The 14,692-nt window shown below is 37.7% G+C and overlaps 1 protein-coding gene across 4 annotated transcripts in view; it reads right to left on the bottom strand.

Annotated features, from left to right (window-relative positions):
- The window catches only part of tmem131 (transmembrane protein 131), a 169,708-nt gene that overhangs the window by 57,570 nt on the left and 97,446 nt on the right, over nt 1–14,692 (bottom strand). For all 4 annotated transcript variants that reach the window (XM_078545156.1, XM_078545159.1, XM_078545158.1 and 1 more), the window contains 9 exons: nt 14,428–14,550; nt 8,725–8,805; nt 6,656–6,806; nt 6,507–6,563; nt 5,794–5,855; nt 5,592–5,700; nt 3,211–3,319; nt 462–615; nt 145–315 (listed from right to left, as the gene is read on the bottom strand). In XM_078545156.1, coding sequence (XP_078401282.1) covers nt 145–315; nt 462–615; nt 3,211–3,319; nt 5,592–5,700; nt 5,794–5,855; nt 6,507–6,563; nt 6,656–6,806; nt 8,725–8,805; nt 14,428–14,550 — 1,017 coding nt within the window. The remainder of the gene's footprint in view (nt 1–144; nt 316–461; nt 616–3,210; nt 3,320–5,591; nt 5,701–5,793; nt 5,856–6,506; nt 6,564–6,655; nt 6,807–8,724; nt 8,806–14,427; nt 14,551–14,692) is intronic.

The following is a 14,692-nucleotide window of genomic DNA, read 5'->3' as shown; positions in this document are numbered from 1 at the left end:
ACTTTGCTCTTTTATTAAGTTAAGTGTAGATCAAAAAAGGGTTGCAGTATGCCCATATCCCAGAACAAATATTTCTCACTTTCTAGGTTAACTGAAGCTCATTACAAAGGTACTGAAAATTTATTTTCCTTTTTATGTACTTACATCTAAAAACCCTGTATAGGCTCGCACAGGCAGATGGAATTTTGACGCATTTGTGACGAGCAGGATGTTGCTGTCTATATGAATGGAGGAAGTGGTAGCCGTGAAAAGGAGAGAAAATATATAGAGTGCTTTTTGGGGGGGAACAGAAACTGGTTCACTGAAGTTTTTAATCTATGAAGAGAAAAAAATGGGTCACAACTTCATTTTATATAAATGTCCTTGAATTCAACAATCCACTGCTCCAAAAGGAATAACCAGATCATGATAAGCAATGTGGACAAAATATTTGATGTCACAATTAAGATGCTTATAGTTACCTTGAACATGCTCTTTGCATCTTCTGGCAAAGAAACATTGTGTATAATGATTGGAAAATTGAATGTATTTGTTAGATATATTGGTCTCTCCACTGGATCTGTAGGACTGTCTCTGATATGAAACAGTGTTGCTGCATGATCATATCCCAAGTACCTGTAAATCACAAGAAAGCTTTACTTTCTTTCCTCTCAACAACATTGACAATTTTTCCTTGTGATATCCTTTCCAAAGTTATACTCCAGCAGTAGCTGGGGGACTGTCTCAATTCAGGAAATGTCTAGCTCTAGCCTCTTATGCTCTAGTTCAGTTACTGAGCACCTCAATGGAAAGAAAAGTGATTAGCATTCAATACCAACACAGATTACAATCATTAAGATTTTAAACTCAGTACTGGTTGTAATTCCAACTACATGATTGGGGAGGTGGGAAGGAGTGGAAAATGGGATCTCCTTTGTCTTTGCAGCAGTCTTGTGCCTCAGCAAATATCTGGAAATAAGAAGGCTTGTATCAGTATAAAAGTGACCATGAAAGGCATCAGACTCACTTTGAAAACCCAACTGGCTAGTTAATGTTCTTTAGTGAAGGAAAGCTGCTGCCCTTACCAGGTCTAGCCTTGTGCTTAAAGGCTTCAATGCTCAGTGATTTGGTACAGAAACCTAACATATCGCATAAAATTAATTTAACTGCAGTCACTATTGTTATGCCAGCAAATGCAGGAGCCAATTTGCAAATAATCATAATTCCCACAAATAGTGTCAAGATAAAGTGACCAGCTTATTTTTGTTTTGGTGGTGTTGGTTAAGGAATAAATGTTCACCCTGGGGTTAAGGCAATCTCCCCACTCTTTCAGTTGTGCTGTGGAATCTTTCACATCTACCTTAACAGGCAGAAGCAGCCTTGGTTTAATAGTTTGCCCAAACATTGACATCTCCAACAATGCAGCAGTCTTAGTATAGATTTGGTGTTTAATCTCAGGCTGGGACCAACACACGCGGTAAGTGTACTACTACTGAACTGTTATGTTTGTAGAAGTCTTTAGAAAATAATGGATCATTTCTAAAGAGATGCAGTTTGTGCAATTCTGTCTACTACCCTTGATTCATAGATTAAGAGACTTTGCAAGGAAAAAAAGATCAAAACTTCCTCATTCATTATGATCTCAGGTAAGGGAGTCAACATTGTACCTGAGGCAGGGTAAGGACTCTTTCTAAACAGAGACTATTAGACATTAGACCATAGGAGGAACCTTTACCCACTGGCAGAGTCCAACTGTAGAATTCTTATTGCCAGAGTGGCAGATTATAGCCTAGCGATCTGATCTAGGACGTAGATGGTCTATCAACTGATCACAGCCTTAACCAGCTTAGGCAGTGAGCTCAGCAAGTAAATAAATTAATAAATATTTACTTATCTTCAACTCTGATAAAAGATAGTTGCAAGCATGCAGGACTCAAGAACTGATTCCATTATATAAAAACAAAAAACTGTGGATGCTGGAAATTCAAAACAAAAACAGAAACAGAAATACCTGGAAAAACTCAGCAGGTCTGGCAGCATCGGCAGAGAAGAGTACAGTTGACGTTTCGAGTCCTCATGACCCTTCGACAGAACCTGTTGAAGGGTCATGAGGACTCGAAACGTCAACTGTACTCTTCTCTGCCGACGCTGCCAGACCTGCTGAGTTTTTCCAGGTATTTCTGCTTCCGTTTTTGTTGTGAACTGATTCCATTACAACACTAAAACTGGCTTAAGAACATGCAAACAAAACAAAGGTTTACTTGTCCTTCACAAAGCTCACTGAACATGATTTGTGTCTGTTCCCAATGCTCAAAGTTACAAATTATAATCTCAGCCACAGAATAGGCAAAAGATTGGTATAGTGAAGATAGCAGGAAAGGGAAGGCAGATTTGACACCAATTATCATCAATTTTATCTAAAAGGTGGGTCAGTTCCTTCCTGTCTAAAAACACTAATTAGTTCTAAATTAAGTTCAATAGGTAGTAGTATTTATATAACATCTTTAATACAGTAAAACGTCCTATGGCGCTACACAGGAAGCTTATCAGACAGAAATTAACACAAAGCTGAAGGAGATATTAAAATGGGTGACTTGAAAGCTTGGTCAGATGTAGGTTTTAAGAAGCATCTTAAAAGAAGGGGAATTGGAGGGTTTAAGGAGAAAATTCCAGAGCCTCTGGTGTAGATGGCTAAATGCACAGATCCCCAATTGTAAGGTGAAGGGTTTGGGGATGCATTAGAGGTCAGAGTTGGAGGAACAGGCATTTTCTTGGAGGTTGTAGAATTGGAGGAGGAAACAGATGGAATCAGGCGAGGGCCATGGAGAAATTTGAACAGGTATTGGTGGACTGGGAGCCAATGTAGTACAACAAGTACAGGTGCTATGGGTAAACAAGACCTGTTGTGAGTTAGGGTACAGGCAGAAAAGTTTTAGTTGAGCTCAAGTTTATCTAAGGTGGAACATGAGGCTTGTCATCAGAATATTGTAATAGAAGAGTCTGGAGACAATTAAAGTCATGGATGAAGGTTTCAACAGCACTTGAGCACAGGCAAGTGATCTTAAACAAGTAGAAGTGGCGGTCTTATAAAAGGTAACCAACTAAATAAACTACTATAAATTTTCTATTTGAGCAAAGCAGCCATCAATTTTTGGTCAGCTACTTTTAAAACAATGTCAACATTTACTTGCAAGAGAAAATTCTCCCCAAATTAAAATTCAACACACTTACCCTTCTAACACTTCTGCTTGGTATGGAATTTCAAGTTTTGAATAATTTTTTTCTTTTGCTTTCACTGTTATTTTCCCAGAAAACTGCAATGTACTTTTTGCTTTTGAAGCTGAAATTAAAATGTAAACCTGCAGTTACTAATGTCAGCAAATTTTAAAGATGTAACCATAGGTAAGGATTTTTGATTTGCAGCACCTTTTACTGCACCATTAACTACTGGCAGCTAGGGTACTTTGTAGACTACACATTAAGTTTGCAACAAGCTTTACAAGTCAGAAAAGGACAAATGCAATAGGTCAGAAACAATTTCATCTTACTACATTCCTCAAACTTTCCTCAATCGATGATTCTTTTCAATGATCTGTTCAAATAATGTTTAACTAATTCCTTTTGCGTAAAGACAAAAGCAGCTGATTGTTCTCCTTTGGGCAGAACAGGTTAAGGGAAAATTTGAAAGGTGTTCAAAAGTATGAAGGGTAATGATCGTTTCTCTCCATCTACTCTATTTCCAATAGCAGGAGGGGTCAGTAAGCAGACGCCACAGATGTAGGATAATTAGCAAAAATTCAGGAGGGGAAAATATGATCCGGAATGCACTAACAAGAGATGGTGAAAGCAGATTCAATAACAACTTTTGAGAGAGAACTGGGATGTACATTTGAAAAGGAACAACTCGCAGTACTATGGGAAAAAGGAGCAAAAAAGAGTGAGACTAACTGGGTAGCTATTTTAAAGAGCTAACAAAAATATGGGCCAAATGGCCTCTGAACTGTATGATTCTTCTGAATCAATTGATGAGCTCTTGGTATTTGATGAACAATTTTATTCCATTAATTTTATCTGCTCCCTTCATATATTTGGAAATTGCAAAGCTTCCTATTTTTCATGGGAAACAAGTTCTATTTTCTTTAATTGTATCTGAAATTTAGGATATTCCTATACTGTACTTCAATATAGTTCACAGCCAATAAAGTCAAAGTTGCATAAATAACACCAAACTGTGATCAAGCTTCACATTGACAAATCTTATTACCTGTGTCAAAAAAGCTCCAGATTTTTGTGCAACTATTAGCCATACCTCTGTATAAATAATGGATATGCAAGAATATGCATATTTAACAGAGCACAGATTAATAGCTAATTAATTTCAAATAATTTGAAGCATGTACAGTCTCAAAAAAATGTGTTTTCAAAGTTACATTATTCAGATGGGTGGGCAAACCCCCAAATCATTGTAAAATGGAGGCAAGGAATAGAGGCAGCTCTTTTCTTGTTTAATAGCAGCCAGATGGTAAATGAAGAGTAAAGAAACCATTAATTACAATGGAGCATGTGAAATGTATTATCGCTTGGCCAGAGGTCACAAGAAAAGATGCAACTATGATTCATGGGAATATTGCAATGATATTTTTTTCATACAATTCGTCACTTGGTATGGCAAAATGATCTGCAACTCAGCTACAAAATAAATGTAGGTCTCTATTTCTGAATGAAAGGCCTTACAGCATTTTGACATGACAGTATATGTACCATCTCCGGTTAGATCCACTGACATCAAGTACATAATATTTTGTGAAATTCAGATTACAAATTTTACACTTACTCGAAAGAGTCATATTGGATTTGAACTGTTAACTCTCTCTCTCTCTCTCTCCCTCTCTCTCTCCACAGATGTTGCCAGGCTTTGGAGTTTTTCCAGCACTTTGTTTTTATTTCAGATTTCCTGCTTCTGCAGTATTTTGCTTTTATTTTAGCACATCTGAGATAATTGGCCAATATTCCAATGGTACTGTGGTGCTGGCTTGTATGACTGGCTAACAAGGAACCTGGCAAAATTGAATTAAGTTTGTTGCAGGCTACTGCAAGGTTAATACTGCCAACATGGCTAAGCTATAGATAGCAAAGAAAGCAGCAACTGGAACAGACTGATTTGGAAGTCCAATATATTATGTACAAGAATTGCCTTTAGGAATATGATTTCTGATCTGAGTTACCTCTCCAATGATGCCAAACAGGGATAGTTATATAAAAAAAATCAGGCCATCCTTTTAACTGACAGCGAAACAGTAGTGAAAACACACCTGTTCATAGTCAGTGCAGAGAACAAGGAAACCCACAGAAGGGAAAAGAAATATAGATAAATCTTTCCATAATGGAGCAGTTATTTATACATGGTATGTTCAGAGAACTATCTGAATTACACTCCATTTTTCATTGTGTTGCTTATATGGTTATATTACATACAACAGGATTGGACTGTATGAAAGTATATAGACTATAAAAGACTTCCAAGAATATGTATTGTGGTTAAGTGACAAAATACATTCAACGAAGCTATCCAGTTCAGGATTAATAAATACTTATTTTAGGGATACACTTACCATCAAATATAATACTAGCAACTTTGGTATATTTAGTTTCTGATGCCTTTAGTGTAATTGGCTTGAAGTCTACTGTAACAGCTTCATTTGGTGGGGATGGTTTAATACTCTAGAAATAGAGAACAAATGTACATCAGTTATAAAACAAAAATATGAAAGAACACAATTTTATAGTCTGAAGTTATGGAAAGTAAGAGCTTACTGTTATTGGTACGTCTTTTGCTCCTGAATTTAATAAATGAAGATTTAAAACTTTTGGAAGATCTGCAGAGAAATGACAAGATTAAGTATTTTGCTGCTCATGCATCAGCTGATTGCTGAGATTTAAAACAAGTACAATTACATGTACTTTTTTCTCCCATTACAGGTCACTCTGAATTAAATGTTCACTAGAAGTGAAGGTAGTCTAAGTTATTCACATCTCCGCAACTACCATTTATGCTGCTCCAAGAGTTGAAATTAGTAAACAAGAGAATGTCATTTTTTTGGCACGCTCCTCGTTCAGACACAGAACTTGCTTTAAAAAAAGTTAAAAATTAAAATCACAATATAATAAGGTGTGTGGTGTAGTGGCAATGTCACCAGACTAGAAATCCAGCTAATGCACTGGGAACATGGGTTCAAATCCCACCAAAGCAGCTGGTGGGATTCAAATTCACAGTTAATAAAAATCTAGACTATAAAGCTAGTCTCAGAAATGGAAATGGTGATCGCGAAAATCATCATCAAGGATCAGTCCAAAAGAGGAAGTGCAGAAAAGTGACAATGACAGATAAAGCAGAGGAAAATGAATGAAATAGTGGTGAATAAAAAGGGCAGGTGGAGCCAGCAGTGTGTTTGGGGCAGGAATACAAAGCATATGAATTATGACCAATGCTGTAACTTTAAATTAATCAATAAAATTTAGAAACTCACCTTGGGTTCGTAACGTACCAAAATCTAGCATTTCTGTTGAGGAATAAATTCCAGGTGCTGCAACCAGAGTAAATTTTTGCTTTTAAAAAAAAATCTGTAGGATCATACACTGAAAAACAAATGCAAGATGATATCCATTTCTGACTCACCTGTTGTAACTTCCACTTCAACAGGTAAAATAAGGAACTCTGTGTTGTCTGATGCATTTGTTTTTATTCTGATAAAAGCTGTGTGATTATCTGCTTCTCTTGAAGAAAAACTGGCTCGCATCACAGCTTTAGTTTCGTAGGGTGGGATCTCCTAGTTACAAAAACGTAAGACCTTAATCCATATTAAGAGAGAGATTCTGGACAGAAAAGCAAAGAACATTATCCTCAAAACAGCCCCGCGAGGTCGAGCAAGCAAGTGGTCAACAATGAGCTGCAGGAACTTCTGCCGTATTGGGAGCATGATTAAAAAAGTTTTATTTTGGAGGTGCTATTAGATGGCGTATGACATTGTGGAACAATTTTTCACAAATAAACTTTAATAGATTTGCCCATTACAAGTTCATAGCACATTTGCAGCCAGAATGACAGTGGAGGGAAACATGTCTATTGTGTTTCTTTGATACAGAAAAAATATTTGCCTCCCCTTCATGCCAAACAACTTAAATCTTTAACATATATTAATTAAATCCTTACAGAATTTGGCTTATACCATTGTACTTAACAATTTTATCATCAGGTAAAGGATCGCTCAAACTAATGAATGTCATAATCCCTAATTCAGTCATAAAATCCAGGTTGGAAGTGCAAACTTGTATACTGCATTTTAAATTAAATCCCAATGTTCAGGACAATGTAGATATTATGCAGTTGCAGCTAGTTCTATGTATTTAAATTAAAAACAAGAGCTGCTATTTAGAGTTGTATTGAATTTGCGTAGGATAACAGAGCACCAGTTTTCAGGCTGCATAAAGTTTAAAATCATTCAAATTCGACCATGTGCAAGTCCAGTCTATACATCAATACGCCCACACATTAGCATAAACTCAGGTTGTGTATTTATAAATTGTGCTCATATTACCAGATCCAGTTAAACACCGGAACTGATCAATAAGCCACCATTCCTTCTTTGTGGCCAGCATAATTAATTGCATTTACAAGGAAAGACCTGCTGCACAATTTCTTCAGTGGCACTCTAAATGGATGCTATGGGGCCTACATGAACCACCAGCTGGAACTGTAAGTTTCGATCTGTCAAATTCAGGAGTCAACTTGCAAAAAGCAACTGAACAATATGCTGGAATTCATTACTGACCCCATTTCCACAATCCCAGATTTGTTTCTCAGGTTTTTCTCCATCACATACAAGTCTTAAATCTTTTTCCTGAAAGGTGGATTGAAGTTTTCATCACCACTGCTGTTGGAGAAGCATTGGGCCTCCACATACTACTTCAGCCAAATGATTCAACCAAACTCCCCAATTGGACAACCAGAGTGCATATTCACTCCCGCCCATCACCCACATTTGCTCTTACGATTAAAATTACTACAGCAAGTTCAAGTGCTCAGACATCATTTTGGCATCTATGCATAAATATCAAAATTGACACGGATTCTATCGCTATCCCTATGCCTAGTTGGCTTTGAAATATATAATTAAAATGTATTTCTATATGCTAAAAGAAACAGTTCAAATTCGTCTGACTAAGAACTGCCATTTCAAGTCCTCTTTCCTTCATTGCCGATCAGACATGTCACTGATGGAAGCACCCAAAGCAGCTTCACTGATGTAAATAGGGTCAAAATTTCAAATTAGCCTGAAAGCAGATCCAGAGCCATCCATCCTCAAAGGCAACAATCATTTATATAGTGCCTTTAATAAAAGTAAAAATGTCCTTAGATGCTTCAGAGATGCATCAAAAAAATTCTTGATACTGGAAAGATTACCAGCAAGAGATCCTGTTGTTAGCCATACTTATAAAGGGATTGGCCTCAAACAAAAAACATATTTGGGTTATGAAACAGTATGACATTGAGACACAGATCAGTGAACATCTGTAGCATGATACAAGAGTATATCTGCCACTTCCAACCCCAAGTCCTCCAAAAGCTATTAATCTGGCTTAATTAAGTAATATGGCACTGCAATTATAAGATAGGAAGCAAATTAATCAAATTTGCCCCACAATTATTTACCAGTTTCAGGGCAGTGATGAACTTGTGATACTCACCCATAATTTTCTAGGGCCTTCTGGTTGACCTGTTGGAAGCTCTAAGTGCAGATCTCCTCCACTTGAGTACATTTCAACTACCTGGTCAAATAAAAATCAAAGTCTTCATGAAGCATTTTTCCAAAGTCCATGAAAGAAAAGTTGGGCTTTAACAATTCGTGAAGAAACAGAGTTGCATGGAGTGTAACCTGACTCCAGATAAAGTGGTGTGAGAAGCAGGGAATGTGTGGGGTTGTGGGGGGGCGGTGGGGGAGAAGGAGGAGCGAAGAATGAAGGAGAGAGTAGTCTCACGCTCCTTTAGTTTTACACTAGGGGACATGCAGCGCTGCATGGTGCCAAATCAGACAAAGGGCTCAGGGCCTTCTGAATGCTTAAGTCTACATGCAACAACTGCAGTACCCAAAAAAAGTGGTGAGAATGTGGAACTCGCTACTACAGGGAATGGTTGTGAATAGTATAGATGCATTTAAGCAGAAACTAAACAAGCATATGAGGGAGATGGAAACAGTTGGCTACGATGGTGTACAGTTCAATGAGGGGAAAAAAAGAGAGGTGGTTTGAATGGAACATGAACACAGGCATGGACGGGTTGGGCCAAATGGCCTGTTTCTGTGCCACATGTTCTATTTAATCCAATGTAATCCAATTAATTTCAAATGTTTCAGCAAGACGAGCATCACTACTGCACAGCTCCTATAGCGTTTAAATTTTAATGCTGGAGTAAACTAGACATTTATGGTGCTCTCTTCTTGGCCAGAGAAATGGAATTCCAACCAAACAGATGCTGGCCAGCATAAACAGTATTGCTTAACTGGTGATCAAATTGGTAGCTGAATAAATGCATTGTAAGACTCAAAACCAGATCAGTCTCATTTTGCTACTCCCACTTCAGAATAAACAGTACTTGCATTTTTTCCCCCAAATCCTGAATGCGGCAGCTAGTGCTGAAATATAGATTCAAAGCAATAGCAGTCCTCCAGTGCCTCTCATACTTTCCAAACAAATATAGATAACAAGATAGTGACTGAAGAAGAGGCAACACAACAAGCTAATCCAATGTTCTGTTGAAGGGTCATGTGGACTCGAAACGTCAACTCTTTTCTTCTCCACCGATGCTGCCAGACCTGCTGAGTTTTTACAGGTAATTCTGTTTTTGTTTAAGCTAATCCAATTCTGTATTCACTAGACACTCAGAAGGAAGAATGTTCCCTTGCTGGAGCCAATGAATTGATTAGTAATTTCCACCAGTTTTTCATTTTAGTTCAGGATTGTTGACAGCAATTACATACTCACCCCACCCTTAAAAATATACGGGAACCTCATGGTCCCCATTCCTATTATACACCAGGGACTACTCCACTATCCCACACTGCAGTCACCCAAGGAGATGACAAATAACATTTTCCAGAAGTACACGGTATTCTAGTATGGTTGTCCTAGTTCCCTCAACATACAGGCTGATCTATTCATATCAATCTGGCTTTTTTACCCCTACAATGACTAATTTTTGTAACCAGAACCCTGCAATGACGTGAAGTTGAAACAGTTACATAAGCTGTAATGATAAACTACTGCTGGGAACCATTTGTGGTTGCTTTGGGGGAAACTGATGCTATTTTGTGTGGGAGGTAAAGTTAAAAGACAATTTCATAAATTTTGTGCTTGATCTCACAAGAAACGTATTTCAAACAGACTATTCTAACTGTTCCCACTTCCTCAGAGAAAGCAAGAAGGGAGAGGTTAAATCAGTAGCATTGCAACAATCTAACCCTTCAATTACAGTATTTCAATTCCCAGATAATACTTTGAACATTGTAATACCTTTTAATAGACCATATTTTCTGAATTCTAGTCCTATAATGTTTGAACCCTAAGCATTACTGTTAAAGATTGATTCCATGAAAGTTCAATGGGTTAGCAAAGCTTCTGAGTCAATAAAATTATGGTTAATCTTTGAACCCAAATAAAACTCATCTGATCTTCATTAGAACTGCTCTTGAATTCTATCTTAAAATAGCACAATTGGTAATTGAAAAAAAAATCAGATAAGCTGAGTGATTTAAAAGCTGAATGAAGTAGTCTCTAATAAAAAGCTGTATAATATAAATGTTGTATTCCTATTTACTTTCTAATTGGCTCCTGAAAATCAGGTAATTGATGATTATTGGTCACTGCTGAGCACTGGAAATACAGAAGGCAGCTCCCAAAGAGAACTTTAAAAAATTAAACTGGAAGTTTGACTGGCTTGGGACCTGGACAAAACGGTACTCAAATTTGAGACGGCCAAATCAAATGAGACCTACTTAATTTCAATATTGGTTTGGTGAGCATTTTTGTGCCAATCAACTAGTTTACTACATCCATATCATTACTTGTGAATGTCCAGTGCATGTCTGCTGCATCACACCTCAAACTGTCCTATTTCAGGGCATCAGGCATTTTTGGGACACAAATTGGCTGAAGTCAGAACTTCTTAAAATAAAAAATCAAATATCTGACTTAAGTGTAATCAAAAAGTAGTATGGATAAAGCTGGCAACAAAAAAGTAGTAAGCAGGAGGAAAAAAAGTTAATTTCCTCCAAAGCTATCATTCACTAACGAAGTAATACCCAGATTTAAATTGATCAACTAATTTCTTTCAACAGTTTAGGTTTGATGTTTATTGTCTTCATCTCACCTGGTAATAGCAGAATTGCTAACCTTTGATCTAGAACCTGGGCATTGGGTACAAAAGTTTACCTGGGTGTTGGAATTTTCACATGCTGTGGGCCAGAGAGATTACACACACAAAGCTCAAGAGCAACAGAAGGGTAGAGCGTACTGGACTACAAGCCAATATTGCACATCTCTTGAGGGAGGTAGAATAAAAATATTTGTATAGAGTTGGTTGCATTATAAGTTTTAGAAGATAGCAAAGTACCACCATTACAGGTATTAGATCCATTAGATTTGGATCAGTATGATGTGTAATATTATTGGAGTGAGTTGCGTGATAGATCATTTCACTAAATGTATGATATTACAGAAATTGGTGAAGCACAGTTAGAGTTTAGTGGTCTACAGCCTAAAAACATTAAATAATCAAGACAAGTGTTCTCAACTGATCTAATCATTTTTTAAAAAAGCTACATTTAGTAGTCTGCCTTTGGTCGTCATGTGCCAGTTGCCACAAGAATTTTTTTTATTCGTTCATGGGATGTGGGCATTGCTGGCAAGGTCAGCATTTATTGCCCTTGCACAGGTGGTGGTGAGCTGCCTACATCAGACTGGCTTGTTAAGCCATTTCAGAAGGTAGTTAAGTATCAACCACATTGGTGAGTCTGGTGTCACAAAAGGCCAAGAAAGGTAAAGGATAGCAGATTTCCTCTGCTGAAGGACATTTGTGAAGCACATGGCTTTTTATGACAATCCAGTAGTTTTATGATTATTACTGAGACTATTAATTCCAGAGTTAATGATCAACTGAATTGAAATTCTTCCAGCAGCCATGGTGGGATTTGGACCATGTCTCCTGAGCACGAGTCCAAACCTCAATTACTTGTCCAGCAACATTACCACTATGCTGATGCCCCCATTAGGTGCCACATCAGCATACAATTGCTTAAATGTTTGTGAAACAAAACACAGCTGAGATGGTCACCAAGGAAATAGTAACAAAAACTACCAGACCCACCACTTAAAAACAATAAAAATAGGCAGCCACAATGAAACTACTCCAAATATTATTTGAAAAAGCTCCATCACACCTCTACATAGCTCCCTGATTGTCCCAATATAAAACAATTCCCATCTGTCAGAGTCCCATCTACAGCTGTACGCTTCTGCCACAAGATGGAGCACCATTAGCTCCAGATCATCATGTCAACACGGTCACTTCAGATAACCTCAACTTCCAAGTCACTGCCAACATTCCTAACCTTCCTCCTGGATAAAAGTAACTTTGGAACTGCTAGTCATTTACTTCTTTCCTTTCTACATTTTAGTCAATGAGTCATGAAACTTCTGTGTTGTTCTTTCAGAGTAAGCAATCCTATAAGCTGTTCTACCATATCTCCCAACGTGGAGAAACCACACTCCTCCCTCCAGGGTTTTCTACTGCATTAAGCGCTGAAAATCCTGGCAATGTCACAATGCCATTTTTTTTTAAGCTTTTCTAAATTTTTGGCAGTCTAGCACATTTGACTCATTCATTTTGCAGTTGCTGCCACATCCCCATGAAATCTGAGCTCCTCCAGCCACAGTATGTGCCTAAACTGCTCTCATTCTCAGCTTGAAGCCCAGGCTTCACAGTTTCTCAGTTCTGCATGCCGCCTGTTACAGCTGTGCTTCTTTCCCAACTTGTGAGCACAGCTACCCAGTTTTCAGTGCTTACTTTTCCAAAAAAAATGCAGTTCAAATTGCCATGGTAGGATTTAAACTCTCATCCACTGGACTGATTGCATTAAATTTTGACTCAATGTCAAGAGCAGACTGACTGAGCCCATACGTTTCTGATCACTTCCAGCCGAATACAAAAGAAAGCCTTCAGTCTTACAACCGAGTAGCAAGATACCAAAACTTTTTAAGGGTAATGGAAAAGAGGAAGAAATAGATTTGAATGATTATCTTAGTCCAGAAATAACTGGTGTCAAATGAAGGCTTTGGGACTGTTCCATTTTGAGTATTACCCCTGATATACATTTAAATAATTTATAGAACGATGCAAGTAACAAAATCATCAATCTTTCATAGGCAATATAAATTCCAGACTACACCATCAAGCAGAACGCCATATCCTAGCTTCAAATAGCAAAACTAAACCATTCTTCTTAAAATTACTAGATCACTCTCAGTTACAATGTAAATGCTACTCTGGTTTGTCACTTAGTAGCACTCTCCTTGGAGTCAGAGGCTGTGGGTTTAAGTGCCACTCCAGACACCTGAGCACAAGTCCAATGCAGTGATAAGGGGTTGCTGCACTGTCAGAAGTGCCACCTCCCTTGGCTAAACAGGGGCCCTGCCTGATCTCTCAGGTCAACATAAAAGATCCTATGGCGCTAAAGAGCAGCAAGGGTGTTTTCAAGGAGGTTATCCCCAGTGTCCTGGTTACTACTTAACCCTCAACCATCATTTAAAAACATTATCTGGTCATTATCACCTTGCTGTTCCCAAATTGGCTGCCTATGTTACCATGGTAACTACACTTCAAAACTGTACGTCATTGGCTGTGAAGTGCAATGGGGTATCCTGAAGTTCTAAAAGGCGTTATATAATTGCTAGTTTTTTTTTGGTAGCATGTTTAGATTTGACTCAAGAGAAAATGAGGCTACTTTAGTTAGATACAAGGAAGAGGCATATCAGGAAATGTGAATTGTTGCATTAAACCAGACATTTAAAAAGTTAGCTCCTTTGCACAATATTTCTAAAAAATCATGACAATGTCAAAATTGGTATTATTTACACTAATGTCCTTGATAACAGGGATATTATTACACTGGGAAGTGAATTCACCAAATCTATTCTCCTGCTGTGGAAACTGTCCACCAGGCCATTTCCTTTCTTTATCAGGAACTACCTAATAGTTGTTGTTGTGACCTCCCTTGAAGGCCAGGCCAAGACTGGAGATTTAAAACCACAAATCTGGACTTTTCTCTGGAATTGCACTACACCAGAGAGGGAATATATAACCAGCAGTAAAGGATAAACCAAAAAAAGGAAACCTACCTGTAAAGGTTCACTGTGAGGGTTGTGTATATTTATTAAAGGTGAAAAACTGCTATTTACAGGAACCCTTGCCCCTATAAATGGGCGCAAGCGATAAGGATTAGGTATTCCAACACCAAACACCTGCAATAAAAGGATTCAAAAAGATGAAGTTTTGGTCTTTTACCATATCAAACAATATTTACCAAGACCAATAAATAAAGTACTACAGGTTAATAAAATTAAGCGAGGTATGTAAGCTTCTGTTATCTCATCAAATCAGTTT

This window comes from Cetorhinus maximus, chromosome 7, assembly GCF_964194155.1.
Source record: "Cetorhinus maximus chromosome 7, sCetMax3.hap1.1, whole genome shotgun sequence".
Classification (NCBI taxonomy): Eukaryota; Metazoa; Chordata; class Chondrichthyes; order Lamniformes; family Cetorhinidae; genus Cetorhinus; species Cetorhinus maximus.
The sequence above is the reverse complement of the archived record's forward strand: the minus strand, read 5'-3'. Positions and strand labels throughout refer to the sequence as shown.